General features: G+C 36.0%; 1 protein-coding gene across 1 annotated transcript in view; it reads right to left on the reverse strand.

The window, feature by feature from the left end:
• Positions 1-71: 71 nt before the first annotated feature.
• The window catches only part of SLO2 (slowpoke 2), a 58507-nt gene continuing 40808 nt past the window's right edge, over positions 72-17770 (reverse strand). Inside the window, exons 11-23 of the mRNA XM_015985490.2 lie at positions 16476-16693; positions 15637-15786; positions 15264-15559; positions 12893-13208; positions 12577-12639; positions 9784-10134; positions 9594-9728; positions 8947-9094; positions 6554-6739; positions 6313-6498; positions 4476-4571; positions 3985-4190; positions 72-2451 (exon numbers count right to left, since the gene is read on the reverse strand). Coding sequence (XP_015840976.1) covers positions 1749-2451; positions 3985-4190; positions 4476-4571; positions 6313-6498; positions 6554-6739; positions 8947-9094; positions 9594-9728; positions 9784-10134; positions 12577-12639; positions 12893-13208; positions 15264-15559; positions 15637-15786; positions 16476-16693 — 3054 coding nt within the window. The 3' untranslated portion in view covers positions 72-1748. The remainder of the gene's footprint in view (positions 2452-3984; positions 4191-4475; positions 4572-6312; positions 6499-6553; positions 6740-8946; positions 9095-9593; positions 9729-9783; positions 10135-12576; positions 12640-12892; positions 13209-15263; positions 15560-15636; positions 15787-16475; positions 16694-17770) is intronic.

Genomic DNA, 17770 nt, shown 5'->3' on the forward strand with positions numbered 1-17770 from the left:
GTCCTTTTTTTTAGTTTACTAAAAAGGGAGTTGGACGAGGTGGTGAAGGGGGGCGTAATGAAACAACCTGATGAAAATACAATGTATATAATGTGCTATGACAGTATTGACTTTACTGTACATCAAATGTAAGCGTATTCAGTAAAGGTTCATCCACTCTGTAATGTTAAATAATGAATTAATTTGTTCGTGCCGTTGCGAATGCACATTGTTGAAAAAATGATTAGATAAAGTTGAAATCCTGCCCAGCAGTGTGCATTGCAATAATTCATTTAGTTTTTATTTTTATACATGGTCTAACAGTAAATTTTAGATTTATTTAAATATTTATATCTATGATATTTAAGTAAGCAAACTCTGAGAACTATGAAACAACATTATGTACAATATCCAGTTGAGTTATATAAAAAGTATTATTTTAAAACGTATCAAAGACATACGTCCGGCACGCAGGCCGATACGTTTCTCTAATTATCATTCAAATAAAGCAATAGTACCAAAGCATCGGTTTTGTATTCGAAACCCTTCACAATTTCGTCACTCTAGAAAAATATATGTCTACGACACTTATTTCTTTAGATATGTTTTCTTTTTTGTTTAATACGTCGCGATTATATTGGACCACACCCACAGTCTTTGTCTAATAGTTACAGCTCAAGGGATGCTAGACAGAAAACTAGCATGGACGGTTTACACTAATCTACCAAAGCAAACCTAAACTTATTCCGCTTTTCGACGTATATTTTGATTTTGAGTTGAGGAAACACCACAAACAATACCAAAGCTGAGACTGAACAAACAGGGTGCACAAAAGTAAGGATCGTTGCGGTACGAAAACGTACCCACTTTGCGAGATTGTTTGCTAATCTCTCAGAGAGCACCGAGCCATTGCCAGGACTCCACTTTCAACTTTTGATTTTGTTGCTGTTTTGAACGAATCGCTGGTGATGCTCGGCGCGGGTTATAAATTGAAAGAATTTTTACCAACAGATATTCTAACTACAGTATTTGATCCCTCATTCAACATACCTGAACGAATTATACTGATAAGCAGCCTTTGGCCTGCGTGGAAGAGACAGTTCAAGTTATTTACAAACGAAACTACAAATATAGTAAATCTATTGAGCTATGTAGCGCATTACTGAACTGGACCACTCATCCAAAAACACGAGTCTAGAGTCAGTCTTTGAAACAAAAGTCGTCAATGAGAGAATATCGACATAAAACTTGTGCCTTGGTGTGTGTCATTGGTGGGTGGCTACTAAGAGTGATTTTCAGATGAGTCGTAAGTAGTGCTGCACGGATCCGAACATCTACCTACTATTACCCAGAAATACTTTATTTTAAGCCCCAAAATTAGTTTCGCTTGTCACGTGCAGCACTAGTCGAGCTAGGCCTGGTGTTCGTTTGGTACGACCAGGAGACTACAACCGTTACAGAAAAATTTGGCTAGGCCAGGCCGACTGGCGAAGAACGAACGATTTTTACAAACGTATCAGTCTAAATTTCTGATAGAAAGTTAATAAGGCCAAAAATGGTAGTAGTCAGGTCTGCCCCTAAGTATCTCACTAGAAATAATTTTGCAAAGAAACCGATGAACTCCTCAGGTAGACCGGACCTAGAGACTACATATATAAATATCCCGAGGCGAGCTACGAACTACAGCCCCGAGTTGCTACTGTGGAAGTGAGGATCTAGAGCCACTTATTCCTTAAGCTACCCATTCTCCTCCCCCACATGAGGTTATATCATACGATCGTCCCTTGGAGGTGCTGGGGGTCCGTGGGGGCGGCTGGGGGCGGCAGAGCCGCCTGTTGCACCGGCGCCGCCTCCCCGAAGTTCGTAGGCACGTTGATGCCGAGGTTGAGCGGTTGAGGTAAAGAACTACTAGAACTAGGCAGGCCACTTTGTGCTAAACTTATGGTGCTTCCGGTGTGCGCTGCTGCGTTCACCACCATCGCCGTATTACTGGAAATCACTGGAGGACTGTTCTCCTCCGGAGGAGTCACCTCCAGACCGATACTCCCATTCAGAGCTATCTTAATCGGATTGTTGTAATTTGTTGAAAAATGCGATAGTCCTATGTCTTCCAAACTGCTTTTCCTTCGGCCACTACCTACACTTGTCAGTCCCTGTCTGAGTGAGTTTGAGCGACGCAGGAGGATGTCGTCAATGACTCGCAGCGAGTTGGAGCGGCCGCGTTGGTACCCCGCCACTGTTGGGCTGTCGGGAAGGGAAAGGGAGTTTGATTTTGTGGTGGACAGTGGCGGAGGTCGTGGGGATTGGTAGCCGGTTAGGCCTAAGCCGGAACCACGACGACTGCCAGCTTGAGATGCCGCTGCCATTTGCTGGATGAGGGTCTGAGAACAGAAGCTAATGTTCGATTTGCGACGGCTGTTGTGGCGTTCGAAGGTCTTTTGGGCTGAGAAAGGACTCGGACGCACCAGATAACTGAAAGATAAAATTAAACGCAATGGAAAAAAGTTAGAAGACAAAAGACAACAACAAATAAGCCACGGTCAAGGAACTCTGTGTGGGGGAGAAAAGAGATTGTGAATTTTATAAAACCGTAATACCACAATTTATCAAAAAAATCGGTGCAAAAATTGGGAAAATCGGAAGAAATCACAGGAAGTCAGAGGAAATCTTAAGGAAAATTGGTGTAGAAAATTTAGTTTAGCCCTCGATCGTAACTGACTTTTCAAGGCAAATTTAAGAAAAAATAAATTTTAAAAATATAAGTCTACAGATACGAAATAAAGAAAATGGGAATAGACGATTTAAACGATTTAAACCAACTTACAATGTTCTAATCATCTACCGGACAGCTAATGTTTATTGCATTTTGAGACCATATAAAAATGCTATATTGGAACCTTTTTACGAAAAAAAGGTAACAATTAACACTGTTTTTTCAAACATTGCTTAAAAAAAATAGTATTTTATGTATCAAGACCGGAAAGTGAGGTTTTACTGGACGAGTAGGCATTGTCTCGTTTTTATTATCCAGCGGACTAGTCCGGTAAAATAATACTTACCGGCATGAACATTATAACAGTAAAATGTTCATTACAATACGGCTAAAAAAATAGTTTTTCTATTGGAGCTTCTTTTTCAAGACACGCAAGAGCCCATTAATAAAGAAATTGATTGAAGGGTAGATTCAAGAAGACAATAATTCTTGTATTTTTTTATAAAAAAGGTAAATATGGCATAATTATTTAAATTTAAAAAAATAATGCTAAACATTAGTTAATTTTTATTTCTTATTTTTTCTACCAAATCATGTAAATGAAACTTCTAGAACCTAGCCTTCTTCCGCTATTAAAATGTCACTTTTATGATGTTTGGAAAAAATATAATTTTAAAGCAAGTAGAATACTGGAACAAGTAAGGTAATCACTTTAGGAAATTATAGGAAATCCTGAGGAAATCTGGTGTAGGTGTGCAAAATTTATGGTGCGTTTTAATCGGTTAACTATTTTTTTCAAATTGAATTCATAATAACGCCTCTATATTAACGCCTATATTCAATAGGATTATTGTTTTACTATTCTTTACAAAATCACAACAAAAAGCCTGAAGATGATGCTCACAAAATCAATGGCCGACACACATGTCTTTTTAAATAAAAAAATTGAAAGAAAACGATCATATTTTGGATATTTAATTATCACATTACGTGAACACGAATTTTCTTTTGATATTGTATTTGTCCATCTCATTGAATAAACGACAAGTTCTGTTTAAAATTTTGTTAAACTTTCCGAAAATACAAAATAAATTCATAAATCCAAATTTAAAAACCTTTTTCCGCGCAATTTTTTTGGAAAATTTCCTTTCAGTCTTTCAAAGACCCAAATATTACTTTAGAGTATTCATTTAAAAATGAGATCTGTTAATATCTCGCCAACTATATTTAAGCAGGTGGGTATCGGGAATTTGGATAAAAATTGTCTTAACAAACGTAAAAAGTGTACTTACATAATGTCGCCTTCCTCCAACTTGAGGTCGCAACTGGGATTGATGATGACATACGACAAACTATTTCTTTTCTCGCTAACGTCGTTATAATCAATGGTTGGTAGATTTAAACTTTCCATTCTTGATCTAACAAGATTAGCAATTTCGGCTCTTTCTATCTGCTGCTCGTGATTATCCTTTGCCTCGTCCGCCATATTGATCGAAAACTGCATAACATTTACAAAGAATAATTAAAATAGGCTTCAAAAATCGATTTATTGTAGTATGTCTAAAAGTGATGATGCAAAGCGATGATAGCCCTGATCTATAGCTAGATTTAAGAGAGTTTCAAGAAGACAATAAAGGATTTACGAGTGTGGTTACAAAGTGGCAAAGATGCGGTCGCTATTTTGTGCAAATGCAGAATGTGAAAAGTGTTGTTTGTCACTTTTCAAATTCTGGCCATGACAAGCCTCGTATGAGACCTATCCTGGAAGAGTTAGTCAACTCACCATCGAGTTACGTCGGTCAGTACACCCCAAGCAATTCGTGCCCTCCTTGGGTCGGTAAGTTACACCTACTCTGTCGGGTCCAAGTTCCTCGTCAAGCTAACGGAAAAGCCGCAACTAATTACGTGCACTACTTGCTATATCAATGCAGAGTTAAAACTCATCCCTCCAAAAGTCCCTCATTAAGAAAGAAAGACGTTTTCGTGTATTACAATTGGCGCTTAATTGGCAGTGTGACAACATTCACGCATTCCGATAGATCAAAGTTAGATGTTAGAATATCGTGCGCTTACATAGCTCATGCCAAGGATATGAAAATTCAAAGCTGATTCTTCTTGGACGCTGTCGGTGCGTGTGCTTTCGCTGATGGTGATCCCAAGAAGTTTACCACAATGTGAGTCGCTTATTACAACATTGATTCGCGTGGGCATTTACGAAATATCACTAATCTAAAAACTTACTAAATCTAATAAGAAGAAAAAACTGATTTAACTCAGATAGTTGACTAAATTAGAGGAGAAGGCTTGCGATGATGATCATAATTAAACACAGAAAGCATGCGGTTTTTTATTCTTTTGGTGAACGAAATGTGCAGAAACGGTCGCGTTAATTACAAACTTTACAGGTCTCGCTCAAGTTTTGGATCGCTACAGTAGTATCGTCAACATAATAACATTAATTGAAAGGAAAGTCAGATCTAATTAAAACCGAACGACGCGCATTTGGATAAATATTACAGACTTTTTTCAAAAACTGAGAAATACCCATCTTGTAAACACGTACATAATTTAATATCAACAAGACTAAAAACAGAACAACTTTGTGTTTGTGTTTTAGTAGAAAAACACTCAAATATTTATTTGAAACATAAAAACAATTTGTGATATAAATGGTTGAGTAACATATTACCAAAACCATTCAAATGCAATTTTAACAGATTTTCTTGAAAGTTAAGACTCAATATTTCACTTAGATACAAGAAAGAAGTGAAACAACTGACTCTGGAAAAAAAACAGTAAAAGTTGCTGATTTGTGATTATAAACTACGTTGTAAATACTACTAATATAGCGTTCTAATGAAATGATATCTACACATTATGCTTTTTTCTAAAATAAAGAAGACCTATTTTTAAAGAGGTGACCACCTATACAGTCACAAAAATTAAAATCAATTTGTTGTGCAAAACTGAATAAGTGCAAAGTACTGAGAACTAATACTAGAAGGCTAAACGACATACAAAATTATTCGATATTTTTTAGTTTTTTTCGTGTTTTTTATTTCTGTTTTTTAGGATTGTTAGTTTTTTAATAAAAAATTAAAAAAAAGTACTTTCGTCAAATAAATTAAATTCTTTCAAAAACTAGACAGAATCAAAGATTTTATTCGCATCTAAGGCGAAATCCGGTTCTGTGAGAAAGACCGGCCCTTAAACCGGTTCACTGGTGTCCCATTTATCCCAGGAATGAATAATTGACCAATAAAATCGTACAAATCACTTCCTACTTGTTTATTTGGTGGACAAAAACTGCAGCATGATTGAAACGTTTGTCATTGGCTATAGGTGGGATACTGCACAAAACAGACCAATCACAACGCGTTCAAAAAACTGTCCAATTTTTTAATAAACTAATTGCATTTGCTATATATTTGTATTTTCATTTAAAACTATCTTTTTGTTTGTAATTGTAATAAGAATAATTGTAATAGTGCAAAAGCAAAGCAAATAAACCGCTTAGAGGTGCTCGAAGAAACCGGTGCGTATAAATAATTCGCCAACTATGTAATTTCGCAAATGCCCACAAGTACGATTCGGAAAAGTAAAAAGTTTCCAATACTCACCGATGGCACACGCACGCAGCTCGACCAGGCTGATGAAGGGGCGCTCATACTCACATGAGAGGAGTCCGACAAAGAGGTGTCTTGCGTCCGATAAATACCGATGGGAATCTCGCACGTTGTCGAACACAACTTCTGATACAGCCGACCGTAAGTTCTTATCCACATATCATCCTTCGTGATCTTCATCTGCAACGAACAGAAATTTGAACGGACTTTTCGCACCTTTGACGAACAAACTCACCGAAGTGAGGAAGCCGGAACCTGGGGCTTGGTCGATTCCCAGTAGCAGCCGAACGAAGGTGATTACATAGTCCTTGACGAAGGCCTGGTACAGCAACGTGTCCAGCATGCTGGCGCTAAATACACTGCCAGCTGCGAAAGGCAACCGGAACATGTACGAAATGTGAGAACCTCGCTCCTTTTCCCTCTGGAATGCAAGAGTTTGGATTATTGCGATAACTGAACGGTTGGAATGTTTCCAGAAGCGAGAAAAAAGAAGTAGATTTGTCAAAGCTAGTCGATGATATTCGCTATTGAGTCTAAGTTTTGGCAGTGCTTTGAGAAATCATCCATTAAGCTTTAAAGTAGGAAAAAGGAACAGGTGAGTAAATCAACCAACAAAAGCATTCAGTCAAACCACATACCAAGCAACGACTTTTGTTCAATGTGTTTAACTAAGTTTGGCAACAAGATCCTAAATACGTTTATTTTTGTTGGCGAGAGAAGTTCGTGACAAACCTACACAAGTTCAAAATCGGGTTTACGTGAAAATTGCCAGCAACGACATTAGACCAAGTACTGTTACTATTCACGATTGTTAGCAACTAGCAAATGATAAAGGAAACTGTGATAAATGACAAATTAACGACGGTCTAAATCTCCTTTTTAGGTAGTTTATTGTACACAAATTCAAATAAATTAGTTTTAAGAATTTTAATTGGGGTTTTAGTTTTCTTGTTAATATACTTAACGAATCACGTGAAAAAATATCAAAGATTTCCTTACAAAAAAGCTACGTACTAGTTTAAAATAATTTAGAAAAAATGTTGTCCATATAATAAAGTTTTAACCTAATCTGTTGATGGGCAACCGATCTAAAGAATCTCGAATTTACCAAACATTCGAACGTTTAGGAAAAATGTGCTAAGTCAAAAATCTTTACCAAACGTAAGCAATATTACAAGTATTTTTTAATCCTTTCCCTTTAAGGTCTTTGAGTAAGTATTGAATTTTTTAAAGCAGTATAAATAGCTCCTAAGTTTAGACAAATTTTTGCAAAGGCATCATAATTAAGAAAAAGATAAATAATACCTGAATTATTGTACAGGATGTCTGTTTTTAAAAGTCCACCATCGGTATCTCAGAGGGCAAAGTTGTGCTTTCTTATGCTCAACAATTATCTGCTAGAAATTTTGTCATTTTTAGTTTTTGAATTATTAAGGAAAATCAAAAATTTGTAATTTTCGTTTTCATTTTTTTAACAAAAACAAAAAAAAAGACGTTTTTAAGTAAAACATTCTTCAGGCACTTTTTTAAAACAGATCTAAATCTATCATCGCCTTTTTCAAGGCGTTCTTGATGTCAGAGTTACATCACTCAGCTTTCGTTTTTTTTTGTGAACGTCATATTTAATACTTGTATTTTTGAAAAGTCTTTTTGTTTCTGATTACAACAATGTATCACATAATATGATCGAATCTTACGTCCTAGTTAAAATTGAAAAAAAAGCGTTTTTGCAAAGAGTGCTTTGAAAAATAACGACACAAATTTTGTTTAACAAACTAAAAGACAGACACTCTGTAGACTAATATCAGATAACAAATAATTTAGCAATTTTCAAATTAAAATATAAAAAATACATTGTCAATATTGTTTTAAAAATGTTTATAAAAGATAATATAAATGCATAATAGAAACTATACATAGATGCTTTCTACAGTATTTCCAAAAGTTGGTAAATAAAGTCATTTGCAAACAAGTCTGCGTTTTCTAGTTTCTGAGACATTTGTTGCTCGTTTACCAATTCAAATAACTAATTATCCAAAGCGAGAAATTATAAATTTACTATTGATGTTTTAGCATTTTGTTGCAATTTAATTTTCTGCCAAATTAAATTGAAACAAACAATTGACTAAACTGGATGAAATTCTATTTTAAATATTGGATAAAAATGAATGTTTACCTAGCAAATGTGGACGTATGAATAAATTTTACATATTTGTTTGTAGCGTTACTTCAAAGGTAGGCATGTTTATTTATGTTTCGTTCCAAATTAGAAATAAATGTAATTATGTGAATGAAAACTCGCAAACATTCTCAGAAAGTAGCAAACACGTGTCTTTGAGTTCGTCCTACCTGATCGTGTAAAGAAAAGCAAACTCATATATATTATCAAAAAATATGCAAAAATTATTATTAAAATAGGTACATACGCATCGATATTCCCTTTGTCATGCCTATAATAAAAGTACGGTTTTATGAAACGCTCAAGATTTAATAAAGCGGTGACTTGGAGAGTTCACCGATCTTATTCAAAATTTTTAGGAAAGTGAAATACAAACACGTCCGAGCTTTACATGTTTGGAAAATAATGTTTGCGTAAAAAACAAATCAGACTTTTCCCCACTCACTCACCGGAAAAACGTGTCCATGAAAAGGTTTCATATTTACCTTTTCCATTTTGGATAGATGGAGTGCATATTTGTCGTGTGCTCTGAACTGCATGAATCGCATGTTGGATGATTGGGAAAGCTCGGTGATGCTTTTAATGCTGGGAAAAAACCTGAAAATAAATAACAAACAATAAAACCCGCCCACCCGAGTGTGCCTGAAAGGTGAGAGCAGCCAAAGAAGAAGGAAATTGCGTTAACAAGTCCAATTAAAATTTCCCAGACAGAACAACTTTTCACCTTTCTGCAATAGATAAGTAGAGCCGGATTTTACCAAACTTTTCAAACACGCAATTTTTAAGATATTTGCTTAAAACTCGATATTAAAGAACAATATTTAGGTTTAACAGTTAATAACTTTTTTTGTGTAATAGATAATTTAAAGTTTTCGACAAAATGTAGTTCGTGTTGTTTATGGAATTTTTCTACAACCTGAATAAGGTTTTTAACTTTCTCAAAAATCCGGTCTCTAGTGATAAGTTCTCGACTTAAAATTAAACGTGACCATCAATCCTCATCCACTACACAACAATTTATTTCTATCAACTGGCCCTAACCAGAATTTATTTATCTCCGAGTCGAAAATCATTGATTGTGAAAAAGTGCACTTACTTGAACATCGTTTGCACCGCCACTATCGTGTTGCAATCCGCTAGGGAATCCTCTTCGGCCGAATTCGACAACTCCTTATTAACTACAACGACGTTTTCCGCTAGCGTGATCCCAGCTCGGAGCAAATCATCCAAGCTGGAAGCATCGGTGGTCAGTTTTGCTGTGAAAAAAAAAATCGCACATTCCTCACCAATCAATTGTGCCCAGCATCCAGTAAACAAGAGGAAAGTACGAAATAGCATCCAAGAATGCAATATCCGGCCGCCTTTCCAGCAGCAATATGATCGGATTGAGCGAGGTCTTGGATCGGAAATGCGCCCTCAACGGTATGATAAAGTTGTAGATTCCGTTCGAGGCGTAATCGGCAGCCAAAATGATGGTCTTGTTCTGCCATTGGTAATCGCGGGCGTTACGGTAGCTGCAGTGTTCGCACACTTGAGCTAGTTGCAAACAGCACAGAGGCTTCTTTTCTTTGAGCAAGTAACACAGGGTGGGACTAACTCCGATGTACGGTGACACTGGTGGGAAACCTTTTACGATGCTGCGTGAATAATATCAATAATGTTGAGGGTTATGGGTACTTTGAGGAAATGATGTTGAAGCGATAAGCAAAGCTGTTAGTTCGGTTTTAAATTGGCAAATTTCTGTGGATGTTTTTCGTTTTTCAAAAGGAAATTAAGACTGTTACAACTTTTGCCTAGTAATTTATACAGTTCTAGGCATAAATCTGTGTTCTTTGTAGATGTATAGTCCCTTGCATGTATTTTGCATGCGCTATAGACAAATGTAAATCCTCATTTACGGTGCTTTTAGCAAAGCCTCTTCCTTTATCATCAATCTTAGATAAACTCGCTTAATTAATTTTATTACGGTACGAGTATGCCATAAAAGGCCGATCTGGGTCAGGCCAGATGGAAACACGTAGAATAAAATTAACAAAAGTTTTTATCATAAATCATGACTTCTTTTGGTCAATTTGCAGCAAAAAGCTTCTAAGAAGAATTACCAATGTAACAAAAAACATATTTTGTAAATTTTTTGCGTACAAAGTTGAAACAGTCTGAAAAAATGTTTGTTTAAGGCAGTCATTATAAAACTTAAGACATAATAAAATTTGTACAAACATTTTTCGTGAATAATATTGATCATCAAATACTTTATTTCATCTTGGAATAGCTCAGCGTTAAACCAAATGAATACAAATGACATGAAATTGGTTCAATGTTGTTTGTCTTTATTTATAAAACACAAAAATATAATTTATTTCTATCAAAAAACAATTCGGTATTCTTCCATAATCCTCCCATTTAAATTCGTTATATTGTTGTTCACAACTAGAGTGTTTGTCCAAAAACTTACAAAAAAAGATCACCACATATTTATTTATTTTTGGAGAAAATCAACTGATTACCTGATTTTTTGAGTTAACAAAAGTTTAAAAACAGTGTTAAAAAGAGCGAGAAAAGAGTATTTTTTATAAAAAGTGCGATAATCACAATATTTGTATCTTCCTCGCATCTTCCGTTCTTCCAGAAAATTTTTGAAACCATCATATGGTATTAAGAATTTTGGAATTCAAAAAACGGAGTATTACAGAAAAAAAACTCAACAAACAGTAGAATTGCCTAAAAATAATGCTATACACTCAGAGAAGCAATTTTATTTTTTTTCAAAAACGTACTGTACATTAAAATAATAAAAACCGAGAGAGAAATACGCAAAAATATGCACAAAAAATACGCAAGCTCTGTTAGATTACTCATTAAAATAACCAGTTATTTTTAGACTTCCCGGTACGAGGGATAGATAAACCACGGTATTAAGTTCAGTTACAGAATAAATTTAATAACAAAATTGTCGGCAAATTTCATTTTCATAAATTTTTTTATGAATAATGAAGTGATCAGTTTTTGTATTTGCCACTGCTACTATTAAAATCATTATAATATTTCTGATAAGGTTTGAAGGTAATTACTGTAATAATTACTACGAATCCATTTATTTGGAGTAACGAGTTGGTTTTTTAATAATTATACAACCCAAATAGTGTACTGTTTATCACAAACTTAAAAAAAATTGTAATTATTACATTATAAAAATGGTGGATGCGCCGGGATAGTTAGCAAATATACCAATAAGTACATTTATGTTTTGTTATTATTGATCCTTAAAATTAAACAACGTATTAAACATAACAAATAACCACATAAACATAAAAAAAAATTTTTGAAACCAGATAAAATGTACCTATACACTTTTCCTTTGTTTAAATTTTTAGAACTAAAGTGGCGCACAAATTCAGTACCCAAATTTTTCTCTATATACGCCAAATATCAGTAAAATTTGTTAATTATCAAGATCATGTTTTTACATTACTTTCAGAATACTTTAAGTTTTTCAAGCAGTACTGTTTTTTTTTTAAGTAAAATTCAGCAAAAAATTACTAGCTGTCATTGTGGTAGTAATGTTTATTTCCTAAAAGATTAAATTACATATTCGTTATCAACGTTACCACATCCCAGTTTTTCTCGTTTATTATCAATTTTTTTCCTATTATTATTAACGCTAAATAGCAAAGAAGCCGTAATAGAGTGATGTTTCGTTTAAATACGTAAATAAAGTATAATATTTGTAATATAAAAACATTTGATAAAAATGTGTGTACAAATTTTATTGTATCACCAGACTGACTGAATAAAAAAATCAAAGAGCTTAGTAACACTCTGCTTTACCTTTCTGACTACACCACGTTCTAGTAGTACTGACAAAGGCAAGGGCGATCTATCTATCCTATTTATTGTACGGTACAAGACGTAGACAAGCATTTACAGTAGGTATATACAGTAAAAATTTGGAAGAATAGTTTGTAAAGTAAATAAAACAACGGTATGGTAGCAATGTCAAAAACATGCACCAAGACAAAATCTTGTCTGTAGAGAAAGGGCAACTAATAAAATATATTTTAAAAAAAGTTTGAACTTACCGGGCACATTCGTCATGCCATGCGGGTCTCTCCGAGTCCCCAGAGTCGTCTGTAAGACTGGACCTAGGGAGTGCAAGGATCGGACAGAGTGATCAAGAGACAGAGCTATAATTGTGCAAGTCATGACCGTGCCCACAGAAACACCAGGACATGATAAGAAGGTGAAAGAGTGAGAAACAAACACAAAGCTCCAGAGAAAGAGAGCAGAGACAGAGTTATAGCGGTCACAATTGCACTAAGCTAAGGTAAATCTAATCTCGAGATAAACCCTTTGACATATCGGACTAGAACATGCAAGGTCTAAAAAAAACCTTACGCTATTTTCTCGCTGGGCGACCGCCACGGGACGTCGTCCTCCAGCTCGTCCTCGCTCTCGTCGCCCTCGTCGGCCACGTCCTGGGGGATGTTCAGCGACGAGCTGGTGAACATGTCCGGCACGGGGAGGATGCTGGGCCTCCGGGAGTTCCGGCGCTGGTTTATCATTTCCGGACTGAGGAGGTTGGGGTTGTCGCCGCTCCGGGGGATGTCTAAGTGGTTGCCGGTGATCGACACGTCGATCGTTGTGGATCCGGGCGAGGACTCCTTCAGACACTGCCGCGAGTCGCTCAGACCGGCATTGTCCGGAAACGTGGCTATCGAAGATTTAGTCGCATTTCAAAAATGAGCAACAAACTGAATGAGTTATGGTTGAGGTGCGGAACATGTAAAGCGACTAGGTTGGTTGACAGCAGCTGTGATCGGTTTTTACAACTGGGACACCACATCAAAAAGCTGAGTGAATGGCCGATTTCTGGGTGAACAGTCACTTCCAAGTATTACTCTGGGGGTTACACCAGCGGCCGCGCGCCGGCTGAAGTAGGCAAGGACTTCAGTCTACTAACGTTTTTGTTACAAGCGAAATCGCAAAAAAAAAATAATAATAATAATAATAATAATAATAATAATAATAATAATAATAATTTTGAAATGTCTTAAAATATCATAAAATATGTTTCTCTGGCCTAATCTTGAACTCGCAAGGGCCACTGGTTTACACATATGAACCGGAAAGTGGTGGGTCTAAAGTAAATTTCCTCATGAACAATTCATTTTATCGTTTGCATACGATGGAAAATCCGGGCGATTTAATCATGTTTGCGAAGTTGTTCCAGCTTCGCACACTCATCATCGCAGAAAGTAACGGATTTATATTTTATAGCGGAGATCGTGTGCATTATACTACTCCTTCAAATCTCTTGAGGACCAAATCTACTCCAAACAAATCCGCAGATGATGTAGAGAATAAAACGTTTTCTTAAAATGAAACATTCCTGACAACAGATTTCCCGGTTTATGGCCCGACATTCAATATAAGAAAAATATTAGACTCGTAACTGTAATCTCACAGAAATAATGTACAGAATTTTTCGGAATTTCGTGCGAAAGCTCCATAATACCTAGAAACAATATGACTCACCTTTCACCAAGACAATAACGCGTAGTCAAAAAATTGCTTAGTCTAAAATATTTTCTCATCCTCATGCTTATCTAACATCAGGTCAAGTTGACAATTATTTGTGGACGTTGGAAGGGGCGTTTAGGAAACTTGCGTGCTATGCCTTCTTGACCAATTAGAAAAGTAATAAGAAAAATAAAATGCCATTTTTATCGTTCCTACAAGGACATTAAACGGTTGGATCTCTTTTTTTGTCGATCTAAGCTACAAGTTGCTCCCGTCGATTAACTACTGCTTATGTCCACATATAGTGAACCTTAGAATCACAGTCGCTTTAACTGAGCTTTAAATGTTATTACCACCATAAAAAGGAACACTATAAAACAAGAGGCTTTTCTTAGATCATCCCACCCATAATTCTGTTATGACGATGACAATAATTGCTAACGGCTCTGCCAGAAGCTATTAATTCGAAAACAAGAAATTTTACACGTGAGCAATAATGGTGGATGCGCCGGGTTAGAAAACTCCAACAATTTATTAATTCTCATTTCTTTGTAAAATGACTATAACCTTTAACCCAATACGTTTAAAAAAATTACTTTTTAGTTGTAAAAGTGAAATTTATTAAAGACTAAAAGCATACAAATATTAAATAAAGGCACAGTATGTCGTTGATAATACACGTAGTTTATTTTAGAATTCTTAAAATATTTTTATTACGTATTTACAAGTTGAATAATTACATTTCTTATTTAAATATAAAATGATACAGAAAATAAATTTATATAATAAACCCCCGTTATGAAATAATTTTGTGGGCAGATATATCGCAATAAATTTGTTTTTTGTTCAAGCAAACTGATTAAGTTAATAAAACCCCGTGCGCTTGAACATAATTTTAATCGGAGCTAATCCAATTTTATGCACCAAGATTTATGTCCCCTAATAATTATCGCTGAATGGAGCAATTACCTAACCAAAAAATTAAACGTCTCCTCAGACTAATTTAATCCAACCGCCAACTATTGATTACTGTTTTATCGCGAAGATTTATAACGGATCGACTACATTACGTGTTAAGAATTTTTTTCTTGTTTGTGTCAATCCCGATAAAACCGAAACAATACAGAAAGCAAAATGCCATTTGATTTTATCTTTCACACTCAAGAACCGCGTTCGCAAGTCCCCTGGAGGCCCAACTGCCACCAGCATCTCATAAAAATGCTAAAACATGCGCGACAACACTCACTGACACAGGTGGGAACTTGCAGAATTAGTTGAGGAGAGCCGGTACCGTCTTTGGTGGCGGGTGCTTGACTCTTTTCCTCTGCCGTAACGATCACAGGTTCGGTGGAAGTGTTGTTGTTGTTTCCTTGCGGTTGGTTGGCGACCGTGAACGACGAGTTTTCCTCCTTGGTGATGCTCATGTAGTAGCAAGTGTCGCTCTTCTTCATGATGTGTCTGGGGCCGGGGTTCAGCAGGATGGTGTCCTCGTAAAATTCTGGCAGTTCGGCGGGACGTACGCCCACCAAAGCCACCCCATATCTGGGCAAATTCAGAGTGAACCAAGGGAGCTAGGGGATGGGGATGGGACGGTTGGACGGATCGGCAAATTTACCTACTTTCTGTGCGAATGGAAGCTGGCGTATGTGAAGCTCTTGCCCTCGTATTCGCCGAAAAAGCGGCTGTCGCCTAAGGTGATATGGTAGATTTCGTTGCCCGAACACCGGCCGTACAGCCGGTGCCACTCCTCTTGAGACTGCTGGCCTTCCCTGGAAAATCAAACATTTTTTTCTCCAATTTTCCTCGATGCATTGTGAATTTTTTCAAAATTTTTCTTTGTAAAGTATTCCATTAAAAAAAACTATGTATGTGTTGTAGCTCTTGCATACTTGCAAATATGTTTAGGTGCTGTGTACAAATTTATTTAAATATTTTAACATTTAATGGACTTTATTAAACGTGTATATATTATAAAATGTGACAAATAAAAACAGAATTTTTCAAAAATGTTGATTACTTTATTCATTAAGTAACACTTTAGTTATTGAACCAAGTGTGAAGGATAAAAAACCAAGAAAAATTTCGCGTCATATTTAGACAACGGCTCGTTAAACGCCCTAACAAGCGGCTCCTTTATTCAGGAGCCTGAAGGGTTAAATCCTGGAAATAAAGTGGCAATTTTTAAACGGGTCGTGTTGCTTTGTGTATGTCTTTAGTGAGATTTCCTTTATGCAAATTTAAGTCTTGGCATAAATTTTCATATTCCACTTTTATAAAACTATGACTTCATACAAACAGCAAGACACTCGTTCCGGAGCAAAATTGCAATTTTCATGCAACTGAGCGTGAGCTATCTACCTGACATCACGTCTTTGCACGTCTTAAGAAAAATACAAGAAAGTTTTCCATATTATCTGATTCCTTCATGAATACAAATTAACACGAAGCAACAACTTACTGCCCCCTGGAAGTGTGAAGAAGCAGCGTGACTAGAGTGGAGGCCCCCGGACAGGTGCAGTTGTTTGCCAGAAGGGCGTACTTGAACTCGTCTTCACAGACCACGTATTCCGCAAACTTGACGTGGATTTTGTTCTCAGGCCGAAAAATCTGGACGTATTGTGCGACATTTGGAGCAAAGTCTTTGACGGCCCACGAGCGCAGTATCGTGTGTTCGTCCTGAAAAAAATTAATTAACTAAAACGTTGTTCCTGAAAAGTTCATCAGCGGTGCGTGTTGCTGACTGAAATGCTTTAGCCTGAATTAATACAAAAATTTCTACTTCTCCGTAATTACTTTCCGCCTAAGTTATGAAAACATATTTGTTATAAATTCAATTAATCGGAATTTTTTGCCAGAAACTAATTGCAGACGCGGTCAAATAAACTTGGTTTTAATTAAGACGAGGGTAAGGTGGTGAGCGGAGATATCGCCGCTTTATAAACACATTTTCGGCTGTAGAAGCGATCAGCTTAATTGAAAAATTAAATTAGAGTATTTGGGACTTAGGGACAGCTTTGACGGAACGGTTCAGGTGTACTTGTGAATTCAATAAAAGTGGAGTGTAAAGTTACAAATGAAAAAAGTTGCCTTTTGTTGGCCAGCATATCTGAGTTTTATGATTTCGAGTTATAGGCGACATTTCAGTTTTATGTGTCACGTTTCAGTTCTACAGTCAACCGAATTGTTGCACTAAATTCGGTGAATGGCTAATTACTCGCGCATAACGAACATTTTTGACAAATAAACGGCAATGCAGCAATGTAACAATTACTACTAGAAATCATCAAGTTCAAATAAAACTCTAAAAGCTATTTATTTTATAAAATACTCAAGTTCTTTAAAGGAAAAAAAACAAGTCAATGCGCTGCATTTTTGTCGACTTGCATTCCTATTTAATATTATTCAACGACCTCTGCTACCGCTCCAGCAATATGGAAAGAATGTAATACTTATTCCATTACAGAGAACTGAAAGATTAGATTTAAATTTCAGATGCAGTAAAGGTTAGTGCCTTTTTATATTATTCCCAGAGTGAGTCAGGTCGTTTTATTTTCACTACAACTGACCAAATCAGGCGAGAGAAAATAATTTAAAAATTATTGGTAAAAACCTCGCATTTTATTTCACTGCTTTTAATTTTCATCCCACGGAGAAGTATAAGAGTTAAAGTTCCGCCACACTTTTCTTAAAATATGTTTAAATAAAGCTCATGAAAGGATTATTGTCGTTACTTTAACAATTTACGCCAACTGC

This window comes from Tribolium castaneum, chromosome 1, assembly GCF_031307605.1.
Source record: "Tribolium castaneum strain GA2 chromosome 1, icTriCast1.1, whole genome shotgun sequence".
In the NCBI taxonomy this organism is placed as follows: Eukaryota; Metazoa; Arthropoda; class Insecta; order Coleoptera; family Tenebrionidae; genus Tribolium; species Tribolium castaneum.